Source organism: Anser brachyrhynchus (genome assembly GCF_964034855.1).
Source record: "Anser brachyrhynchus genome assembly, chromosome: 29".
In the NCBI taxonomy this organism is placed as follows: domain Eukaryota; kingdom Metazoa; phylum Chordata; class Aves; order Anseriformes; family Anatidae; genus Anser; species Anser brachyrhynchus.
In genome coordinates this window covers 1144467-1167984 of record NC_137722.1, presented here as the reverse complement: position 1 = coordinate 1167984, position 23518 = coordinate 1144467, and the positions used below count along the sequence as shown (strand labels likewise).

At 63.0% G+C, this 23518-nt stretch overlaps 1 protein-coding gene across 3 annotated transcripts; it reads left to right on the top strand.

The window, feature by feature from the left end:
• The first annotated feature begins 1359 nt into the window (after positions 1 to 1359).
• Positions 1360 to 23453, top strand: ASIC1 (acid sensing ion channel subunit 1). 3 transcript variants are annotated; one of them, XM_080570764.1, is made up of 13 exons: positions 1360 to 3737; positions 3865 to 3991; positions 4355 to 4749; positions 5641 to 5836; positions 18869 to 19019; positions 19458 to 19585; positions 19780 to 19930; positions 20009 to 20065; positions 20140 to 20293; positions 20373 to 20464; positions 20720 to 20799; positions 21038 to 21142; positions 21312 to 23453. In XM_080570764.1, exons 3-13 carry the CDS (start codon positions 4385 to 4387, stop codon positions 21414 to 21416), a joined length of 1584 nt encoding a protein of 527 aa, XP_080426890.1. In that variant the 5' UTR covers positions 1360 to 3737; positions 3865 to 3991; positions 4355 to 4384; the 3' UTR covers positions 21417 to 23453. The 3 variants fall into 3 exon arrangements, with proteins under 3 accessions (XP_080426890.1, XP_080426889.1, XP_080426891.1); XM_080570763.1 differs by having other exon boundaries at positions 1360 to 3991; XM_080570765.1 differs by lacking the exons at positions 1360 to 3737; positions 3865 to 3991; positions 4355 to 4749; positions 5641 to 5836 and adding an exon at positions 11632 to 17803.
• Positions 23454 to 23518: the final 65 nt, after the last annotated feature.

Here is a 23518-nt window from a genome sequence, read left to right as displayed (position 1 = left end):
AGCCACTCCTGGTTCAGAGCTGGAGCAAAGCGATGTGAGGGGAGCAGCCCAAAGCAACGGGGACGGGGAAAAGTGGTGCCCAGCCCCACGCGGACACAACAGCCCTAACCCCAGAGCTGCCCACCAGCGGGGAAGGCGCATGTAGGAAGTCCTAGTGGGGCCCCATAGTGCCTCGTTTGAGCGCAGTTTGCTGTTGCTAATGATGCTGATGGTTATTTCCCCAAGCTAGGAAGCGTTTGGCCCCAAAATGGGCTCCTGGAAGCAATTTCAGATGAGCAATCTGTAATACCAGAGCTGATGGAAGCAATTTGCAAGCCATTAGCAGGAATCGGCTGCGAAGATGTTTTACATGTCACTCAGCCCAGGTTCAAGGGGAGCTTGGATCTTCCCATCTCCCCCCCCCAAGATTCCTGGCCTGATCGGATGGGGAAGGGCCAGATCCTGCACCAGCCTCGCAGGACTCGGCACCAGCGAGGCTCAGAGCAACGCCAGGCGCCCAGCACGGGGCAAACACCAGCAGCATCCTCCCAGCAAGCAGCTGGAAGCCAAAACGCTGCCTCCGAGGCCCTGGCAGCAAGCAGGGAGGGCTTTGTGATATGTGCCACGCTGCTGGCCTTTTAATTCAAGCTCTCCCCTTAAATACATGGCCAGCCCCAGAGATCGCAGGGCCGGTGACCCCTAGAGCGGTTACACCCCAGGAAAGCAAGCAGCAGCGTCCGGCACCTCCAGCTCACGTGGTATTTAATAGATCGCTAGGAATTAAATTGCCTCCTGCGCAGTAGCTGGGTGGCAGGTGCAGATAAAGAAGCAATTTGCAAGGCCGGGCTGCCTCGTCCGAGGGAGCGATAGCAGGACACAGCCCGGGCCGTGGGGAGGACGAGCAGCACTTACCCGTCCCTGCCCTGGCGGTGCTCCTGCCCTGGGGACGCTCTTCCAAGCAGTTTCTTTCTGTAACCAAGATGCGCACGGTGGGATGGAGACAAGCATTGCTTGGAAGTGGAAAAAAAAATCCCTCCAGGGCTCGAGTTATCCCTGGGCCTGAGCTCAGGAGGTGTTCTCAAGACACCCTGGTGCCTGCCTGCCGGAGCCTGCGCTGGGAGCCTCAGCAGTGCTGCACCTTCCCTTGATTACATTTTTCCTGCTAATTAGATCTGCGAGCACGCCTGAGGCACAGCCAGATGAGGGGAGCTCTGGCTCCTGGGTCCGTACCGGGACCGAGCATCCAGAGGAAGGACACAGCCCCAGCAGCTCACCTCCTCCTCCTCTTCACCCCCCACTGCGCTCAGGTCCTAGCCCACCCTCGGCTACCGACCTTTTAGCCTTCGTGCCCGCTGCCTTGTTGTTACCAATTAACACCTGGCACTAATCGTTAGCTCCATGCCAGTCCCACGGCCCTCAGCTGGCCCCGCTGCCTCTCCCCGCAGGAATCAGCACAACCGTCACGTGGCTCCCCCGAAAAATAACGCGGAAACGCTTGTGCTCCCCACGCTCCACTCGACTCCAAGGATGCAGCTGCATCCTTCCTGGCCGGGGGCCAGCGGCGAGGAAGTTTCCTCCGGCTGCTCACCTCCTCCCCAGCTCCCCCAGGAAAAGAGCCCCGGCACATTTGGGGTCTCTGCTGGCCCCTCAAAACCCCTGGGAAGCGCGCTTCCCAACGGGGATGGCACAGAGCTGCCTCGCCGGGGTTTCTTGCGCGGGGGGAATCAAGGGCTTGCAAGAGCGTCCGCGTGCGCATCTGCTCCAGCCTGAAACCCCATCCCTCCCCGCGTGCAGCCCTGCCGCTGCCGGTGGATTTACTGTCAATAAAACCACTGCAGAGAATGACTTGTCATCTGGAAAGGGAAAAAAAAAAAAATGGGTTGGGGGGGGGAGAGGGAAAAAACAACCCCTTTTTTAATGTCCTTATCCCTTATCCGAGCGGCACATCCTTCTCCGGGTTTCCATCCGGAGCCCTAATGGAGAGGCGGCTATCAGCAGGCGGTTGTCGGCCAGGCAAGGAGCAATGAGCCTCGCTGCAGAGCGCCGTGGGGAAGGGAAAAGCAGAGCTGGTGCCAACGGGAAACGCTAACGCCGCTCTCTCGGCCTCGTGGCTTTGTCCCCGAGCGCTGGCGGGGCCCCTCCTGTGCCCAGCGGTGAGCAAGGGGGGCGCTGGCTCCCTGGGGTGGCCCCAAGCCCCGTCTGTGTCCCCACAGGGCCAGGGTGGATGTCCCTCAGTGGGTCCCACTGCAAAGTCCCCAGGTTTCTGCTCCAGCAAGGAATGGGCAAGGACCTGGGTTGGGAGAGGATGCTCCAGAACAGGGCCAAACCAGGTATGGCCAGGACACGGTATTTAGGAACAGGGTACGCATGCCTGACCTTGCTGTACCCCAAACTGCCCGTGCTCCCGTTATCCATGGGTCAGGCAGCAAAGGCGCGCTGAGGGGGGGACATCTCTGGGCTGGGACACAGCTTTTGGGGTGAGCCCAGGGTCGGCCTGCCTCTTTCCAACATCACACAAAGGGGATGGGAGCGCTCTCTGCAGCCGCCTTCCTGGGAAGGGGGGGTAGGTGCTCGCTGCAGCCCCTGCTCCCTGCGCTGCTGCAGCTGGGCTGGGGTCTGCAGCGGGGTGCACGTCCACGGCTCGGGCTCTGGGGACCCCCAGGCCCCCAGGGAGCTCACAGGGGGGACACGGAGGTGGAGGGGGGTTGGAGATGCTGCAGCGCTGGCTGGGCAGCGCCCCGCAACCCTCTTCCTTTACCACGGGGAGGAGGAGAGCACCCAGCACCCCGTGCAACCGGGCAGCGGGGAAGCACCCTGGGGAGACAACAGCACCTTTCTCATGACTTTGGAAGCAGCTGAAGGTGAACAGCCGGGAAAAGGGCAGCGGATCCTGCACGGGGCAGGAACCCAGCGCCTCCGTCAGGGTCCTGTCCCCTCTGCGGCGAGCATCGGCCGGGGTCGTGCCGGCAGCAAGGAGCGGGGCTGCACCCAGTGAGCTCGGGGAAGGTGCTCGAGGCACCCTGGAGCCCCGCTGCCACCCCGAGCAGGTGCTGGAAGGTGGCTGCCCCCGGTCCTCCAGAAAAGGATGGAGCCACGCGTGTGTTCAGCACCCACCCCGCTGGCCGGGGTGGCTGGGGCCACCCGTGGGCGAAGCCTGCCGGGGCTTTGGAGGCCGTGGCCGGGGGCAGCGGGGTCGGGGCTGCGTAGGGGGTCTGGAGGGGGCTCGGGCGGCGCGGGGAGCTGGAGCCTGGCTGGAAGGCGCTGGGGGATGGGAGCGGCACACGCAGGCACACGCACACACACATTACCCACATGCACACGGCAGCAGCACCAACAGCCCCTGCCAGCAGCCTGCAATCGCTGGAGCGCCCCGCTCCTCCGCCTCTCCTCCTCCTCCTCCTCCTCTTCCTCCTCCTCCTCCTCCTTCTCTTCCTTCTCCTCCTCCTCCTCCTCCTCCTCCTCCTCCTCCTCGCTGCCCACCGGCCTGCGGCACCCCTCAGCGGCCTCCGGCCCCACCAGCGCACAGACAATGACTTCATGCGGATTATGCATCTGAAGAAATCACCAGCTCCCAGATAGCCACAGGGGGAGGTATCCATGTGTTTGGCAGGGAAGCAGCCTCCTGCTCGCCTCCCTTCTCCCCCTCTTTTCTCCTCGCACCCATCAGCTGCCTCCTCTCCGGCGATGGTCGCCTCCGGTCCCCCCGCGCGGCGCTGAGCGAGGCCCCGGCGCATCCCCGCTCCCACGCTTGCACCAAGGTACCGCCGAGGCTATTTTTATTTCCCCCCCCCTCGCTCTTCTTTTCCGGTTCGCCCGTCGCTGCCGGGCTCGGTGCTGCTGCTCGCACCCTCCGTGCCTGCGCCTCTCCCGCTCCCGTCTCCCCAGCCAGCAGCGAGCGGTGGAAGGAGCGGTGGTGGAGGCTCGTCCCAGCCCCGGCACCTGCGCCGCAGCAGCGGCAGCCACGGAGCAGAGCCAGCCCAGCTCCGGCCCCGGCCGCCAGCCCTGACTCCAGGTTTGCATCTCCCACTCCTTCCTCTCTTTGTCGACGCGCCGGTGCCATTCGGGGGATGCGCAGGGGGCCCCGGGAGGGTGCTGGAGGGGGTGGATGTGGTGGGGTGCCGGTGGGGCTCGGCACCTGGGTCTTGCCGTGGGAGAGGAGGTGGGAGGGGAGGAAATGCGAGAGGCTGCACCCAAATAGATAGACACGTATAAAATAGGCTCGGGGGGGGGTGGAGAGCAGGGCACGGCAAAGCGTCTGCCCCACGCAAGGGCCGCCGGGCGCATCCCCAGCATCCCTGCACGGGGATGCCACGGGCCGGGCAGCACCCAGGAGGCTGCGGTGGCGGCAGGCACCCACGGGCTCCCTTCTCGGCAGAGTGGCAACCCCAGGGTGCCGGCGCGGACCATGATGGACCTGAAGGTGGACGAGGAAGAGGTGGACAGCGGGCAGCCGGTGAGCATCCAGGCCTTCGCCAGCAGCTCCACCCTCCACGGGCTCTCGCACATCTTCTCGTACGAGCGGCTGTCGCTGAAGCGCGTGGTCTGGGCGCTCTGCTTCCTGGGCTCGCTGGCGCTGCTCGCCCTCGTCTGCACCAACCGCATCCAGTACTACTTCCTCTACCCGCACGTCACCAAGCTGGACGAGGTGGCCGCCACCAGGCTCACCTTCCCCGCCGTCACCTTCTGCAACCTCAACGAGTTTCGCTTCAGCCGGGTGACCAAGAACGACCTGTACCACGCCGGCGAGCTCCTCGCCCTGCTCAATAACAGGTGGGTGCTGGGTGCCCCGTGGTGGTGCCGGGTGACACCTCCAGCCACGGCTCAGCGTGCCACCGGGTGCCCCACCTGCCCACAAGGCGGCTGGTGCAGGCGGCATCTCCTTAACCTCCATGAGGAAGCAGATCCTGAGCTAGTTCGGCTCCGCAGCTGGATGCGGCCGCTGCATGGCCCTACCATGAGCGGGGTGACCCCAGGTCCTGCTCCTGCTCCTGGGCACGTGGCTCCCACGTTGGAGCTGCCCTGGACGGATCCAGCACGGCTCCGGTCCCCACGTGCAGCAATGCCAGGAGGTGAAGCTGCTGAGCGTCACCTGCACACTGGGGCCATGCCTTGGGCTGCAGGACCCCACGGTGCAGCACCCAGGGCGAGACCCCAGCCCATCCCCGTGCCCGCAGCAGCTCCGTGGTGCTGCCAAGACATCCTCATGAGCTCGGGGCTGGGATCAAGGCACGCTCTTTCCCTGCGCTCATTTTGGTGGGGCACAGCCACCGCATCCAGCCTGCCACCAACGGCACGGAGCACGCGGCTGGGCTGCCCTGAAATGGGGCCGGTGCTGCAGGACTGATTTTTGGGGGCGAGCAGGCTCTGTTTGGTACATGGTCGCTGCCAATGCCAAGCTTCTCCAGCGCCGCAGGTGTCACGGTGGCCCTTGGAGAAGGATGCTGATGGCTGGATGCGTTGAGCTCCTCCTTGCCCATCCTCCTGCCCCATCTCACATCTCTGGGCCAGTTTGTGCTGTTGAAGGCTCTAAAAAATGCCATGGGCAGACTGCTTTTGCTAGGGGTTGGGGCAGAAGTAGCTCGTGTGAAGCCCAAATGACTTTTGCCAGCGGGAGCAGTCACTGCAGCCAGGCCTGAGCCTCTGCCTGCTCTTTCCCCTAAGATACGAGATCCCGGACACCCAGACGGCCGACGAGAAGCAGCTGGAAATCCTGCAGGACAAGGCAAACTTCCGAAACTTCAAGCCCAAACCTTTCAACATGCTGGAGTTTTATGACCGGGCTGGCCACGACATCCGGGAGATGCTGCTGTCCTGCTTCTTCCGCGGGGAGCAGTGCACCCCCGAAGACTTCAAAGTGGTGAGTGCCCCCGCGGCCCCCTCCCAGCGCTGCGAATCCGCCGTGCAAGGAGGGTGTTTGTCCGCCTGTAACCGTTCCTGCCTCCTTTTGGCTCAGAAAGAACGGGCAGCAGCAGCATTAAGGGGATGCCAGGGGATGGTGCCGGGCTTTAGAGGTCCAGGTGCCCCCCAGGCGCGGGTGCCGCTCGGTGCAGGGTGCTTCTGCATGTGCAAAGCTCCCCGGGATCACTCGGGCTCTGCCAAGCAGGGTTGTGCGTGCCGGGCTGGACGCCTTGCGCTGGAAACCGCCGCACGGTGAGGATGGAAAAGCAGGGAGAGGCACGGCGACGGCCAGCGGGGACCTAAGGGAGCCCCCCCAGGCCCTCGGGGAAAGCAGGTCCCAGTGGCACAGCGCGGCGTGGAGGCTGCAGCTCGCACTGGTGCTCAGCTCCAGCGCACAATAAAGCCTTTATCCCCCCGCGGCTGCCTCTCCCCCGTCCAGCTGGGAATCACACAGTGCTGGCCATTCGGACGCTGCCTAATAAATTCGGCAACCGGGGCGGCTCTTCGTGAGCCGGCTCTGGTGTGGCGTGCGCCCCTCTGTGCCTTTTGGGGTCCCCGTCCCTGTCCCCAGCATGGCCTGGAGACGTCCTGCTTGCATCCTGTGCTGAGCGAGGCCAAAGCCGCTGAGCGTGCCGAGGCGCTGGCTGGGTGTCCCCAGGGCTCCTGCCCAGGTCCCGGCACCGTACGAGAGGTTTTAATCATCTGCAGTAAATTCCCTCGGCGGGCTCTTTGGACAGAGCAGCCTTCTGTTGTTAACAGTCGGGTGGTTCGGTTGTTAAATGGAGGCAAGTTGCAGCCCCGAGGGGGCTGGATCCCCCCCCGTGGGGGTCAGGTCCCACGTGCGGTCCCCAGGTGGTTTTGGTGCCTGGCCCTTCCTGGTGCCGGGTCGTGTTTTCCGCACCAAAGCCTCCTCAGGAACTCATCCTTCATCCTTCCATCCATCTGTTAGGGTGCAAATACCCCGCTCCCCCCATCCGCTCCGACCGGGAGAAGCAAAATAGACTTGCAGCTGGTTTATTATTACTGCCTGGATTATTCCTTGCAAGCAGGTTTGGATGATTTAATGGATTTGATTAGAAAAAGCTGGCTCGGTGCTATATTTATGTTGCTCTCTGGATTCCCCTTGCAGCCTTGTGCAGGCAGGGCTGTGCGTGCCGGGGCTGGGGCCGGCACCGCCTGCGCACGCGGGGTCCTGCGGCCGCCCCGTCCCTCCGAGCTCTTTCAGGAACCTTTGCCCTGTCCCCGCACGGGGCTTGCGGCAGTTTTCAGAGGCGTTTGTCTTAAAGGTTAATAATTCCTGCCGCCACGCTGCTCCCTCCTGTGTCCGTCCATGCTCGGTGCTGCTCTGGGCCCCGTGGCACCGAGTGAGGCCGGTGGGTGCCGGGGCATCCCCAGGACCGTCCCTGCACCATGCCCTGCTGGCCCTGCACGGTGCCCCATGGTCCCCCCGCCCGTGTCCCCCCACTGCAGATCCCACTGCCTTTGTTTCGGAGCCCCTTGCACCACCCAGGCTAGCGGGATGCCCAAGGAGGTGCTTTCACAGCTCCCCCTTATTGATATAGAGGAGATGCTGCACCCGAGGGGACTCCTGCTGGGGGCGATTTGGGGGCTGCCCAGACCCCACGGGCTGGGGGGGAGCTGACTGCGTGCAGGCAGGGATGGAGCTCGGTCCTTTCCGCGCCCGTCCCCTTCGCAACCGTTCAACTTCAGTGCTGCAGCCGGGGGGGAGAGCCAGGGGGGGCCATGGGGAGAGCCGGGGAGTGATGGGGAGAGCCGGGGAGCGATGGGGAGAGCCGGGGAGCGAGCGGCCGCCCAGGCGATGCCGGCTGCATGCTGATGTTGGCCGGCGCGGGAGGCGACGGGAAGAGCCGTGGCTCCGCCGCCAGCACCGCGGCCGCCGCGTTATCTGTCCCCGGCAGAAGGGAGGGCTCGGGGGAGACACGGCGAATGCAGATGGGGGGGTGCCGTAACCGAAATATCCGGGGTGACAATAAGGGAGCAGGAGCTGCCTGCTGTCCTGATCCCCCCTCTTGCACTGCTGGACGGTGGGAGGGCATCGCTGGGGGGCGGCCACGGCAGCCCCGGGGTCCCCCCCGATGTGGGGAGTGCTGCCGGCACGGCCCCACGCTGCTGGGAGCATCCCGGTGGGGGCACATCGCAGCCCCCCTGCATGGAGGGGGCTTGCAGCGTGGCCAGGATTCCCCAGCGTGCAGGGCTGGTGCGGGATGCCAGGGGAAGCCCGTCCTGGGGTTGTCGGGGCTTTTCCCACCTCCCCTTTCATCCTGCGTCGCCCCTGGGCCACATCGGGGGGGACCCTGGCCTTGCCCCTTCCCCTCCATCGCCACCTGCCCCGGCTACGCGCTGCGGGGGGTGCTGCGAGGGGCACCAGCTGTGGGGTTGCTCCAGGGGTAGAGATGCCGACAGGGTTTGGACCTGTCCCATATGGGGGACTGAGCCCTTGAAGGAGACCTGGGAGGATGCACAGGGAGCTGCAGCCGCCTCCTCTCCCCAGCCCCCAAATCCCGGCACGGCCTTAAAACCCAGAGGGGCAAGCACAAGGCATGGGGCATGTCCTGAACCCACCCCAGAGCCTCCAGCCCTGAAGGATATGGGGCGAGGACGTCCCCATCACCGGGGCCGTGCCCAGAGCCCGCAGAGCTGCTCATGGGGCAGCCTCCCAGGACTCCTTTTTGGGGATGGGGGAATCGGCCTCCCCTTTGCCTCCGTTTCGGGGCCATGCCCCCCATCGTGCTCATTAGCAGCAGAGATCAATGTTTCTCGCCTGCTTCTTCATTATTTATAAGTTCGAGCCCTCATTCCTCTGCGGGAATGCACGGCCCCACTGGCTCCCTGCTTGCATTTCCCTTCCCTCCCCATGCGGAGGCCCCAGGAGTGCTGCTCGCTCCCCCGTGGGTCTGCTCCCTGCCCAGCGGCCCCGTCTCTGGGCTCTAAATCCCATTAATTTTCTTTCCATCAAGGGGAAAACGAGGATACCCTTCCTCTTCACCCCACAGCGTGTGGTCCGGGGCATGGCAGGGGTCATGGGATGGGAATTGGGGCTGTCCCCCACAAAACCATCGTTAAACCTCAGGACGGTGCCGCACGCTCTGCACAGCCCCTTTTTGGGGTCGGGGCAGCTGGGGTGACGTGGGCAGCCGGGCCCGGAGCGATGTGCTTTTGCAGCTTTCCCATCTCACGCCCCTCCAGCCGGTCCTGGGGGAGAGTCACGTCCCCAAATCCCCATCCCCCTGCTGCTTCGGGGCACGGGATCCAGGCTCCGTGCCTGGCCTCGGAGCCTTAGGGCAGCGCACGTGGGACACCCCAGAGGATTAAGACCTCTGGACCATTTCCATGAGGCTCCGGGGCTGAGCTGGCACTCGGGAGAATTGAGTCTGACACGGAGATCATGCCGCTGCCTTCTGCATTGGCTTCTGCATCCTCTGCCCTGGAAACGATGAGTGCCCGGGGGATGAGCGAGGCAGGGAGCAGGAAAGGTCTGGAGCAGCCCCAACAACCCCCTGCCACGCTCCTCCTCTCCTTCCTCCCACCCGCGGACCAACGCAGGAGCTGTTGTAACGGGGAACAGATCCAGCACCATCTCGCTGCACCCCGCTGAGCCTCCCCACAGCCCCTCCAAACCCCAGGGCACCTTCCTGAACCCCACCAGATCCCAGAGCCATGGCTCTGCCTTGACCCTCAGCCCTGGGGGGACCCCAGCACCCCCCGGCGGACCCAGGCATCGGGGCCCCGGCAGTCACGAGCCCGGAGCCCCGCGGTGAGCGCAGCATCCCCGCGGCGAAGCGCTGGTGGGTAATCACGGAGCCGGAGCGGAAAGCATCTCCAACACAGCTGGAGAGACCGGGCGCAGGAATTACCGATACCCAGATATTTTCTGGAGCTTTAGAGAGTTAATAAAATAAATAAACCTCACGGGCTCATCTGGCTCTGGAAAAACAACCTGGGGACCGTGTGGGCAGCAGGAGCAGCTGCTGGCCCCAAAAAGCATCATCCCCCCGGCCTGGGACCGGTCCCCAGCAGCACGATGAGCCCGGCAGCGCTCCCCACGGTGCCCAACGGAGCTGACGCGTTTACAAACGCTGTAAAACATTCAACTGATTTATGTAAATCACTTCTTAAAGCGGCACAAGGGCTCCTAAATAACTTATAAGCATTTGAAACTGTTCGCGTGTATCTGTTGTTTCCGAGCGGCGTTTCACCTCCGGCATCCCGGCGGTGGTCCCCGGGGCCCGGCGGTGCCATCCCCGCCTGTGTCAGTGCAAGCTCCTGCCCCAGCCGTCGGCGCCGTCGAACAGCGGCTTCGTTTGACCCCGGAGCTCGCATCGCTTGCCACGCGAGCGAAGCAAACCGCGTGGGACGCGGGCTGCGTGCTGCGGAATAATTGGAGCTGACGGAGCAGAGGAGCAGCCCCAGACGGGACTGCAGCTATTTGCTGGGTCAGGAGCACCCGGACTCGGCCACCTAGGAGGCTTTCAAGGATCCTGGTATTTCGCTCAAAGGAAATCATCCAAAAAGCAGCCCAGAGCCAGTTAGCCCTCGGGTGCAGAGCAGAGGCACCGCCGCGTGCTGTTCCTCGGCAGCCTCATTTCCTCGGTGCTTACTGAGGTCTTCTGGACACAGGTGCCTGCAGGGTGCAGGTGGGAGAATTCGGGATCCCTCGGCCACCCACAGCTCCACTCGCCCCATGCCAAGACACCGCGAGCGACTCTTGCTTGAATCCAGTTGCATTTTACTCATCTTGCAGCAGGACAGCGCAAGACAGTCCCCGCTCCTGCACGGGAGCGGCGCCCCCGAACCCCCTGGGATTTTGGCAGAGCCAAAAGCAGCAGAAGAGGGTCAGGAACAAGTGGCAGAGGACATCAGTGCTGGGCATGGCACAGCTGGGGCCGACGCGTGCCTGTGCCTCGCAGCCGGTTCGTTAGCAGCTCTGCCACGGAGCAGGTAAATCGTTTAGCGCCTCGAACCTGCAAGCGCCGAGCAACAGCGCTCCCGTTCTCCCCGGCAGGAGATTAGGAGAGGAGAGAGGAGGACACGCAGGAGCAGGAGCAGGCCCAGCCGGGGGTCGTTTAGGTCCTAGCCCGGCATCGCGGCCGTCCCCATCAGCGTGCGCAGCCCTGCCCAGGGCCGGGAACATGCGAGCGTGCACCATGCGCGCACGGGAACGCTGCGCACCCGGAGGCTTTGCGCACACCCAAAGCACTTTGCGCACCCGAAGAGTTTTGTGCACACCCAAAGCACTTTGCACAGCCAGAGTTATCTTGCACACCCAAGTCGCTTTGCACACCCAAAGCGCTTTGCACAGCCAGAGTTATCTTGCACACCCAAGTCGCTTTGCACACCCAAAGCGCTTTGCACACCCAGAGCTGTCTTGCACACCCGAAGCCCTTTGCGCACCCCAAGGCACCCGGAGGTGTCGTGCCAAGAGCTCCGAGCGCCTCAGATGCACCTTTGGGGCCCCGCCAGGCTGTTCCTGCTCCTCTTGAGATGCCTTTGCACACAAAGTCATTAGGAAATTAATTATTAATTATTATTAATAAGGTTTAATGGTATCTTCAGCTGCTGGAAGAGATGAGGAGGCTTTCGAGCACCATCTGGCTGGCCGCAATGGAGGCAGGGATGCCACGACCGCGGAGCTCCAGGCACACGCACCCCAGACACCAGCCCTCGTGGGAGCCACAGGCTGGAAATACAACCCCGAAACACCACCAGAAAATGGAATTTGTTTTTTCCAAATGATTTCTCCTTTACCTCCCTTCGGTCTTTATCTGAGACCCAGGCTGAGCAGCAGCAGCTGAGCACACGGCGCGTTCGGTGACCGAGGGTATTTCAAAGAATCCGCCCAGGAAAGCTCTCCGGGTGGCTTCTCCTCTTCACCAGTGCTAAACGGGGACAACCTGGGGCAGGGGGAGCAGCTCCCCTGAGCACCTGGAGCCGTGCAGGAGGCAGAGATCTCCCCAGGGAGATCCGGGAAATTAACTGTCTCGTGGCCTTTTGCCTCAGTTTTAATTTATCTGGCTTTTTATAGATGCCTTTGTTTTATCGCCTGCAGAAAGTTTGGTCAGAGCCGGGGCTCTCGAAGCAGCAGGCATCACTGCAATTCCCGAAACAACCATGACTCAAGATGCACCTCACCATCTCAGGCTCTTATTTATTTATACAGGCCTTGACACTTGGATATTACAACTTTGGTTTTTTTTTATTCCTGAATATTTTTTCCCCCTGCACGGAGGGTCCGGTGCATTTGCACCCAGGATCCCAGCACCAGGACAGAGCCAGGGACGCAGGACCACGCTGGGGCAGGGGCTCCCCCCACCCGCAGTTTATGGGGGATTTTAAGCCCCTTCTTGCTGCCCCAGCAGCCCCACAAGGCAGCAGTGAGCCCCACGCAGAGCAGCCACACGCCGGGGCTGTGTAACCACCTTGCTTGGATCAGATTTGATTTGAAAACCGTGCGGTGCGCAGAGCCGGAGCAGGTGAACGCAGCAAGAAAACCCGCTCGGAATACAATTTCCACCCCCCCCCACCACCACCAATAAAAACATCGGCTTGAATGTTTGCATGAACTGTCTAAGCAATTGTGAAGGATGTCGGAAAACATTGCGACCTGCTTACGGGTAATTCACAGGCAGCAGGAAACACGGGAAGGCTTTCGGATAAGTGTCCACCCGGAGAATAATCCCGGCGGCCCAGGAATTAGCGGCACCTCGGCAGCCTCCTCCTCTGCTCCCGGCGGGGCAGGAGCCGGCACGGTGCCGCTGCCCCCCTCCAAGGCACAGGAGCTGCTGCGGATGGGTAAATCACCCAGCGAGCTCTCGGATGGGTAAATCACCCAGCGAGCTCTCGGCGTTACAAACTGTTTCAATTATAGGAGCGTAAACGGGTCCTCAGCAAGACGGATAAGGCGGCTGCCGGAGCCACCGCGGCGGATGCACAGAGGAGCCCGGCCGTGGGTACCCGCAGGGCTGCACAGGGCACAGCGGAGCCCCCCCGGACCGACCCCAGCAGCAGGACCACAAGGGACCACGATGCCGACAGCCCCGGCACCAGGCAGGGCTGGCTGGGAAGCGCCGAGCAGCGCCGGGCCAGGGAGGTTCTGAAAGATTAATGGAGTTTAAATGGAAACGTTTGGAGAGGAGATAAGGCTCGTCTGATATGAAATGATATGGAACAACGGGAGCCAGGGAGGCCCCAGGTCCATAATGAAGTCCACTTAGCGCATTACTCACCGTAATGTGCTTTTTATTAAAGTCCTGAGCTGCAGATGCTGGGTCTGCAGACGACAGCCCCGGGCAGGATGGCACGGGGCCGGCAGGCACAGGGAGCGTCCTGGCTGCAGGCATCCTGAGCTCTGCCACCAAAACCAGCCGGGATGGAGCACAGCAGCCCTGCGCGGTCCCAAAACGGGACCTTTGTTTTCCCATCCCCTGCACGAGCCAGGAAAGGACTCCCGCATCACCCGTGTGCGTAGCCGGGGCTGGACTGCCTGGGCCCATGGGGACAGGGTGGAGAAGAGGCGGAGGTGGGGAATAATACGGAGAAAAAAAACTCCTTTTTAATCATCAATTTTTCTGCATTAGAATGTGACATGCTAATCCACTGTGAAGCGTCTAATCTGGGGGGATAAAGGGTCGGATAACACAAGCTGCGCCTGGCTTGGCCGACAGTGCAAGCAGAGGCAAGGTGGCAGCATCTGATAAGTGTGGCAGGATTAGTCCCAGCAGAGATCCTGGCCGCCCGGGCAATCCCACCTTGCTCACCCGCCTCCTCTGCCCAGGAGCAGCGTGAGGGCTGCCCTGACTCTGCCTCTTCTTCGGGAGCTGCAGCTGTCCCGAAATCCTTTCCAGAGCACCCACGGAGGTGCTGCCACCGCTGTTTTGCAGCCTTGGCCCTGCGGAGCACCTCTGTGGAGCAGGACATGTTGCAGACCTGAATTTCCCCCCACCCCCCGCGGCGCAATGCACCCGGCTGCATCGCAGGCGCGTGGCAGCCCGCTTGCCCCACCAAATATCCACCCCCCGAACCCTGCTCCTGCGTGCTGTGGGGTTGCACCCAACCTCAGCGACCCCCAGGGGAGGTGCAGGCAGCCCAGCCCCAGCTTGGCCAGGCCTTGCCAGGGACAGGCAGCGGCTGAACCGAGCGGATCTGGCTCCCAGGGCACCTCCTGCGACAGCCTCCCCAGGGCCGGGCTGCTGCTTGCAGGCCTGGGATAACAGAGCTTGCAATGTTGTTTTCTCCTCGCCTCCTCGGGGATTGGTTTATCTCTATGAATAACTCCATCCCGGCTTTGATCTCCTCTGCCATTAAAGCGTGACAGGCTGTGAAATGTGCTGTTGCTGCCGTCAAATCCCCCTCCTGCTCCCCCCCCCCCCGCCGCCTCCGTGCTCCCCCGCTCCGGGGAACCTCCTTTCCCCAGCCCATGATGAGCTGCAAGGCACAGAGCGGGGCCAAACCGCCCCAGACAGCGGCCAAACACCGAGCTAGAGCCAGGAACAACCAGGCTCCTGCCACCGTCCCGCTGCCCTCACTGCGGCAGGGGACAAGGGCATCGAGCATCCCCGGCCCCCAGCCGCAGGTCGGGGCACGGCAGCAGCGTCCCAGCACGCGCCGCCACGGGGGCTGATGTCACAGCTAATTATAGCACCCCCCCGTCCCTCTCCCCCGCAAAAGCTTTACCTGAAAGAGGGTAAAAATAACTCCTGCTGAGGGAGGAGCTGGAGCGAGCCCAAGGACTGGCTCCAGCATCTCCAAAACTCGCGCAAACTGGGACGGCAACACCCCCGCCCACGGCACGGGGACACGGCCACGGTTTGTCCCTAATTGCGGGGGCAGGACGGGGTCCCCCAAGCACCAGTGCCACTGTGCTCCTGGCCGTGACCATCCCTGGCCACCTTCATCACAGCTCGAGCGGTGGCTCCGGTAACCGGAGGCCAGGCAGCGCTCAGCCTCTCCGGGAAGCGGCCCCGGTGCTCTCCGCAGGCTGGTTAAGCCAAGCGCGACAGGTTAATGGCTCCGGCCGATGATGGAGCGTTTTCATTACAGCACCTCCCTCTCCCTGCTGCAATTGCTCCTGAGAAGACACATTAAAAGTCCCCCCACCATGCCATTAGATCAGATTAGCGCCTTGCTTACACCATCAGGGACCAGCAGGGCGAAGCAAACCCTTTCTTTTCCATTTTCCTTCTTCGCCTCTCCCTCCTCCCCTCGTTGCACTAAAGCTCCCTGTCCCATAGCTAAGGGACATGAGAAATCCCACCCTGACCCCAGCCAGCTCGTTCCCTGCCAAAAGCAGCCTCTGGTGCCTGTTCCCTGCTCACACCCCGGGGCTGAGCCAGCCCCATAACCCCAAACCCCCTCCCAGGTGATGCTTTCATAGCCCAGCCCTGCCCACGGTGCAGCTGCAGCTCGTCTCCACCAAAAAGGCAAAGGGACAGGATGCGACCCAGTCCCCCCGGCGGGGTGGCTCCCAGCTCCCCTGTCCTGTCCCCGGGACGAGTTTCCAGCTCAGACTCTCCAGGTTGCTCCTGAAAGGCGCGACCTTGCTCCCAGCCTTATGAAATTTCATCCTGTGGCTCTGGCACTCGTCCCCAAGGTCACCCCCTCTTCTCCCGGGCACTGACAGCATCCCCAGCTTGGTGCTCAGCGCCTCTGCCAGCGTTCCCCTTACACTTCTGGGGCCCTTTTGGGAATATCAAGCTTGGAGGGCCCTGGGGCAGACCCCTGAGGGACCACGTGCTATCACACCATAACCTCTTGTCATCCCTGCCCTGGCAGTGGTCCCCAGTGTGCGTCCTGCACGTTTCACCAGCATCTCTTGCTCGGGAAGGGCAGATAACTTTGTACCGGGCTCCCATCAGTTCCGCAGAAGTTTTCTGGTTGTATTTATTCAGCAGATTTGGGGGTGCCCGTGTCCATGAGCTGGGATGTGCTCAGGGACGAGGGGCCCCGACATGCCCCGTGGTGCGTGCAGGGAAGGACGCACAGCAGCTGAAGCAGCGGGCTGGGGCGTGCTCATCGCGCCCGAGCATCGCAAACCTCCCGTCCAGCTCTGGCGCAGCGAAGCCCTTCTGGATTCAGCTGCTCCCCTTCCCCTTGGGTCCCCGATGGCGGCTGCGGTGCTGGGATGGGGCTGGAGATTGCTCTGTGGTCGCGTCGGATGCTTTTATGAAGTGCTGAGTGCAGGAAAAAAGCAAACCGCAAGAAGGGGCCGTGCTGCCGCAGGGCTGCAGTGGGGGATGCCTTTGCTCCCGGCATTTGCCCAGCCCTGGCTCCGTGCCCCCGTCCCACCTCAGGGCTGCCTCTCTGGGCCCCCTGGTCCCATCCTGCTCACCGGCACAAGGCCTGGACGCCATCCCCGGGGGGCAGCAGTGGCTCCCCGCGCCCCGCAGGGATGTGGAGGACGAGGTGATCCACCGCACGCCAGCTGGGCTCTGCAGGAGTCATCGCCCTAACCACGGCAGTGCCAAATCCTGCAAACAGCAGCGTTGGCTTGGAGGACGACGGACCTTGGAGCGCACGGGGACGGGTGCCACCGGGGCAGGGTGAGCACCACGAGAGTTCGGGGACACCGCAGCGTCCGTCCGTCCGCTCTCCACGGCACCACGCAGACGGGCACCGCGGCGGGACGGTGCCGCAGGCATTTTGGGCAAGGCTCTGGCTGCCGCGGTGAAGAGCCTGGAGAGCACGGACAGCCGAGCATATGGTGGCTGCGGAAACAGCCTGGCCCCGGCGGGGAGGGCTTGGCTGGAGCAGCCGGTCAGGCTGCCAGGACCACGAGACCCACGGGGAGGCCGGAGGATGCAGCACGCAGCACACCGGGTGCCTGCGCGCACACCCGCGCGCACCCATCCCCACGGGAGCTGGCAGCCCCTCGGCTTCCCCGGGCAGCGTCAGCAGCTCCCAACACGGCAGCGCCTCTGGAGCCGGAGACGTCTCTGCTCCGTCCTGCCAGCCGCAGCCAGGCTGGTCCCCCGGGACCGGGGAGCCCGCAGAACCGCCCCTCGCTCCTCCTCTCCTCGTCCCCGCTCCTGATATACCCTCCTCTCTCCGTCCCCTCCGAGCAGCCCTCTGCTCCTCTCCCCTCGCTCTCGCTTTCTCCCCGCTCATCAGTGTGCCTCTTGCTCCTTTTCCCTTTCCCGTTTCTCCTTTCTGAACTTTCCCCTTCCTCCCTCCCCGCTCTCCCCCAGCCCCTCTCGCCCACCTTACAAGGCATCGACCCGCCGTCGGAGACCCCCCCAGAAGATCAGGGGCCGGGACCACCCCAGAGCCAGGACCCCCACGCTGGACAATGCCCCTCCAGATCTTCTGCACCATTTCCTTCTCCCGCGAGGAAGGACCAAGAGATGCCACAGCTGCTGGGAGGGGAGAGGACGGAGCGGATGAGTTCCTATACGGGCAGGAGGAGGATGAAGAGGAGGAGGAGGACGTGGGAGCAGCCACGGACTTTGTGGCCTTTGCCAGCAGCTGCACGCTGCACGGGCTGAGCCACATCTTCGTGGAAGGCAGCCTGGGTGCCCGGCAAGCGCTTTGGGCACTGGCCTTCCTCCTCTCCCTGTCCGTCTTCCTCTACCAGGTGGCCGACCGCATCGCCTACTACCTGGAGTACCACCACGTCACGCTGCTCAGCGAGGAGGACAGCCCCGAGATGACCTTCCCCGCCGTCACCTTCTGCAACATCAACCGTGTGCGGGTCTCGCAGCTCAGCCACGAGGACCTGCTCTACCTGGCGCCCCTGGTCGACTACGAGCCCGGGATGGAGCTGGGCTTTGCCCCAGCCCAGCCCAGCCCCTGGGAGGAGGACGAGCCCCTAAATTTGTACGGTTTTTTCAATCGCACTTGCCACCAGCTGGAGGATATGCTGCTGAGCTGCAGCTACCGGGGCGAGCGGTGCGGCCCCAGCGACTTTGTGGCGGTGAGTAGCCCCGTCCCGCTGCCCCAGCGCGGCCGGGCGCAGCCCCGGGTGGCAGCACGCTCCTTTTGCCCGGCACCGTCATCTCCACCAAGCATCCCGCCCGCTCTCCAGCTCGCTCGGCTCCCGTTACCCCTCACCTGCCCCACGATTGCTCCTTCTCCTCGCCCCAGCTCACCCTTCCCACCACCTGGGACTGCTCAGCGTGATGAGCGCCGTGTTCGCAGCTCGGGCTGGGGAGAAGCAAAACCCCTGGGCAAAGAGTGGGCTCCCGGGGGACTCCTGCCTGTCCTCTGGCCCCAAGTGGAGAGGGAAGGGAGCAGGGAGCAGCTCCAGCCAGCGTTGTATACGATCAGGCGAGCGATGCTGTCCTTGCCCGGCTCCTGTGGGGACAGGCTGGTATTTCACCCCATCCTCCAGCACCCAGGCGTCTCGCTGGTGTCGGGGATGGTGCCGGCTGCGTGGCCCCACTGGAGAGCAGCTCCGGGGCTGTGCTTGCAGAGAAGGGGCCTGGCACCTCCATCCTCGTGTCACCGCCGCGCCTGGGCTTGGCACCGTGCAGCCTCTTGGCCCTAAATGCCCCTTGCCCAGGCTGGCAGCAGCTCAGCGTGGAGCCATGCCGGCGGCCGGAGGTGAGAGCTGGAACGGGTGAGAACAAGGGGAGCTGAGGATCCTGTCCAGCCCTGTCCTCTGTGGGGATGGAGGAGGAACGGGGCAGGTGCTGGTGTGGGCACAGGGCTGAGCACCACCGTCTCGGGGATCTGGGGCTGTCGTGGGGTCCGTGGGGTTGTGGTGCTGTGAATCTGCAAAGCGTCTCCTCTGAACCGATGCCATTCCCGTGCCCATTGCCTTGGAGCGGGGGTCTCCTCCTCTCTCGGGGCAAAAACAGGCAGCTCCAACGGTGAGAGACACCCCATGGGGCAGGAGCCCAGGTCGGATCGTACACCCAGGCTGGGACTGGTGGCACTTCAGGGCTGGCGGTGCCCTCCCAGCCCTGCGCAGTGGTGCCGGTGGCAGTTTGGGGTCAGCAGAGGGGCCCTAGCCTCAGCCCCGTGTTCTCTCCTGCAGGTCTTCACGCGCTACGGGAAGTGCTACACCTTCAACGCGGGGCAGGACGGGAAGCCCCGGCTCATCACCATGAAGGGGGGCACCGGCAACGGCCTGGAGATCATGCTGGACATTCAGCAGGATGAGTACCTGCCGGTGTGGGGAGAAACAGGTAACCCACCGCCCCAGCGGGTCCGCTCAGCTGCCAGCAGCTCCTGCCGTGCTTCCCAGCCGCCTCCCAGCTCCTCACGCTGCAGGGCCACGTCCCTCGGGCTCCCTCCTCTTCCCTCCTTCCATTTCTCACCACTTCAGGTCCTTCGCTTTCCTTTTCCCTCCTTGTCTGTGCTATTTGCCATGGCAACCCCCCATCAGTTTAGACAAGCAGCCGTCACTTGTTTATAAATAGAGCCAAGCACTTTCCCTGCTGCTCTCCCCAAGCTCTGGACTGCGAGGGTCAGAGGCGGAGGGGACGAGGACGCAGTGCAGCAGGGGGATGGACGGATGGCTGGACGTGTAAAGGATTGAATTCGCTGAAGGGAAGGGTGGCAGGCAGAAGTCTCGTTCCCTCTGGCAGCCGGGTTCAGCTTCTCTCTGCTTCTCTCTGCCGCAGACGAGACCTCGTTCGAAGCCGGGATCAAGGTGCAGATCCACAGCCAGGACGAGCCCCCGCTGATCGACCAGCTGGGCTTCGGGGTGGCGCCCGGCTTCCAGACCTTCGTGTCCTGCCAGGAGCAGCGGGTAGGGGCTGGGGGTGCCAGGATGCTTCCTCCCACCCTCTGGGCTAGACCTGGGCCACCGAGCCCCTGTCCCCTTGTCCTGATGTGGGATGGAGAGGGGGGACCGGCCCCGGGGAGGCTCCGTCCCTTCGCTGTGCCGGGGGGCTGCGGGGAGGTGGGCTTCTCTCCTCACTCCTGGCTTCTGCCCCGTCCCAGCTCATCTACCTGCCACCTCCCTGGGGCGACTGCAAGGCCGTGGCGGGCGACTCGGAGTTTTACGACACCTACAGCATCACCGCCTGCCGCATCGACTGCGAGACCCGCTACCTGGTGGAGAACTGCAACTGCCGCATGGTGCACATGCCGGGTGAGCCGCGCGCCGCTGGGTCCGGCCCCTCCGGACCCGCGGACACGGTCCCATGGGAATCCTTTCTCTCTCCTCCAGGCGACGCCCCTTACTGCACCCCGGAGCAGTACAAGGAGTGTGCGGACCCGGCCTTAGGTGAGGCTGCCCGGCCCCGGGGGGACTGAGCGTTGGGTTTTTCCATCTCTTCATCCCTCTCTCTCCCTGCCCAGATTTCCTGGTGGAGAAGGACAACGAGTACTGCGTCTGCGAGATGCCCTGCAACGTGACCCGCTACGGCAAAGAGCTCTCCATGGTGAAAATCCCCAGCAAGGCCTCTGCCAAGTACCTGGCCAAGAAGTACAACAAGTCGGAGCAGTACATCGGGTAACCCCCCACAGGGACGGGGCGGCATCGCGCCCCTCTGGCTCAAACCTCGACCTGACGCTGCTTCTTTTCCGTGCAGGGAGAACATCCTGGTGCTGGACATCTTCTTTGAAGCCTTGAACTATGAGACGATCGAGCAGAAGAAGGCGTACGAGGTGGCCGGCTTGCTGGGTGAGCGCTCTGGGCCAGTGGCTGTGCCCTGCGACGGGTGGATGCCCCACGTTGGCATCCTCCAGCGTGGTCCCGCGTGCTGTGAGCCCAGTCCCGAGGCACCAGGGTGTGCCGACAGCGTGGGCGCAGAGCAGGGCACCCCGCCGGGTCACAGCGGTGACGGGTTCTGCCCTTTCTTTGATCCATCTGCCCCCAGACGCCGGGCTCGTGTCCCGCTGATGAATTCCCTCTCCTCTCCTTTCCTCTCCCTTCCAGGCGACATTGGGGGGCAGATGGGGCTCTTCATCGGGGCCAGCATCCTCACCGTGCTGGAGCTGTTTGACTACGCCTATGAGGTGAGCACCTCTGCCATCCCCTGGCTGCGAGGGGGCCCGGGATATGCTGGAACACCAAAGTGCTCCCCCCCAGTCCCCTCTGATCCTCCAGAGCTGGCACAACCCCATCCTCCCCTTGGCACCACATTCCCCCGGGGCTGGCAGAGCCTGCTGGGGGGTGCTGGGCCATTCCTTGCACCTTGGGCACACGGCAGAGCCATTTGTGAGCCCACGTGGAGCTGAAACGTGGCTCTCGCAGGTGATAAAGCACCGGCTGTGCCGGCGGGGCAAGTGCCGCAAGAACCACAAGAGGAACAACACGGACAAGGGCGTCGCGCTGAGCATGGACGACGTGAAACGCCACGTAAGTGCCGCGGTGTTTCACGGTGGTGGTGGGGTCACTCTTTTGGGAACCAGGTGGGGAAAGCAGAGGCAGCAGGCAGAGATGTTGTAGGGAGCCAGGGGTCCCACTCTGCAGGGTTCTGGGTGAAGCCGGCGAGCCCAGCACCCCACCCAGCCTCTCTGCCCCGCAGAATCCCTGTGAAAGCATACGGGGCCACCCGGCAGGCATGACGTACGCAGCAAACATCCTACCTCATCACCCGGCCCGGGGCACCTTTGAGGACTTCACCTGCTAACTGACGTCTGGATGTACAACCTGAGCTACCAAAGCCCTCCGGAGAGCTGCCCTTCTCCCTGCGAGCGCCAGCGGAGAGACACACCAAGGGGACCTTGCTCCTCGCCACAGTGGGACATGGACAAGAGCGACGGCCTCGGATTTCGGGGCAGGCGGTTGGGTCGGGCCACGCTCGGACCCGGCATGCAGCCTCCGCGGCAGCTGCTCCGTGCCTGCCCCGCTAGCTCAGAGACTCGAGGACGCTCCAGCCCAGCCATCCTCGCGGCGCGGGGAGCGACACGCACAGCGGGCTGGGGCACGGGCCTTCCCCGTCTCCTCCCTTTCGGCTCCCCTCAGCCTTTTTAACTAGAAACCCAGAAGCCAAGAAGAAGCAGCCATTCGGCCGCACGGTCTCCATCCACAGCCCTGTCCGTCTGTCCATCCGTCGTCTCCATGCCCATTTTGCTCCCACGCCTCGGCCGGCGCTTGCCGGTGGCCCTGTGCCCGGTGGGAGGGATCGCCGCGGAGCCCTGCAGCGTGTCCAGCGGGCACGGCCGCGGGTCCATCGGCCCCAGCAGAGCCTCGCTGCCCCCTGGGACCAGGGTGGCCCGCAGCCCACCCTCACCACGGCCCTGTCTGGGCACCCCCGGCCGTTCCACGTGCACAAAGACGGGGCAGCTCCACCTCTCCAAAACGTCTTCCTCGGCCACCTGCCCTGGGGACGGCGGTGCCCGGCCGCTGAGCTCGCCGGTGGCTGCGAGCGCCGTGGAGGACCCAGCCTGGGGGTGCCACCTTGGCTTCGAAGACCCCGCTGCCCAGTCGCTCTGCCTCGGCTGTGTCATGGGGTGGTCTCCCTGCCTGTCTCTCCCGGGCTTTGCCCCGCAGTCCCTTGTGTCCCCAGCGAACCTGGAGCTACCCCGTGCGGCCCCAAAAACAGCCGTCCTTGGGGAGAAAGGCATAAGGAAAGCTCCTGGCCCCCAGTTCGGCTGCAGCCACTGGCCTGGCTCGGCTAGGGGCGCAAGGCGGAGCCCCTCAGCACCGCTTCAGCCAGGCGGGCATAGCAGCCCCAACCCCGAAAGGGTTTGGAGGTTTAAGGGACACCCCACGGCACAGGGTGCTCCGGTCCGCGGGACCGCAGGCTCCCACCCCGCCCCAACAGCAGCCACCCCCGGGGGCCACGAGCCCCGGGCACCTTTGGGGCGCCTGCCAGCTCGCCGCCTGGGACCCCCGCTGCTCCTCCCGTCGCTGCCCCTTCCCAGCAGCGGGGGCCGGCCGGCCGGCTCTGGCCGAGTCTCCGCTCCCCGGGCCCGCGAGCGCACGGCCACTCGGCTCCAGGGTCAGCGGCAATGAGCCTCCCCCAGCCCCTGCCAGCCCCCAGGCCCCCTCGCATCAAGCAAAAGCCCTCCCGGGGCTGAAGTGCTACTTATCTTCAAGAGCTTTTGCAATAAGTCTTTTTAGTAATTATTATTTCTACGGCGTGCTTTTGTTCTTCTTATTGTCATTATTATTATTTGCTTCCTGACCAAAATTAGGAACTGGGGGGCAGTCCTTTGTTATCCAGCGATCACCCAAAGATGACAGGTCGGCCGCATCCATAAATTTTCTTATGGATTTTTCCTAATGTTTCATTTCATGTCATTTATTTATTTTCTTTCTTTCTCTCCCACTAAAGCTTTTAAAGATGGGGCTGGGATTTGACCTTGATGCTCGCCTGTTGAAGCATACACTTTTTTGTTTGTTTCTATTATGCCATCCGCATTTTATATTTCTTATATATAATATATATGACTATATATATATGTGTACATATATATATATATATCTATATATGCATCATATCAGTGTAGATACCCATCCCGTAGCATTTAGGCCTTGTTCTTGTGCCATTTTTTTTTCTGTTACTGATCTCTGAATGCCTTCAAGTGTATAAAGTGTTGAATTCTCTCTGGTATCTGTACTATGTACACACATTTTCATAGGAAGCACAATAAGATGACAGATGCATTGTACATCAATACCTGCTACTCTTAACGATGATATAAAGAATGATATAACTGACGAACACTGAGCCTCTCTCTCTCACGGAGCTGCAGGAAATGCTCCCCAAGGAGGCAGGCGGGGACG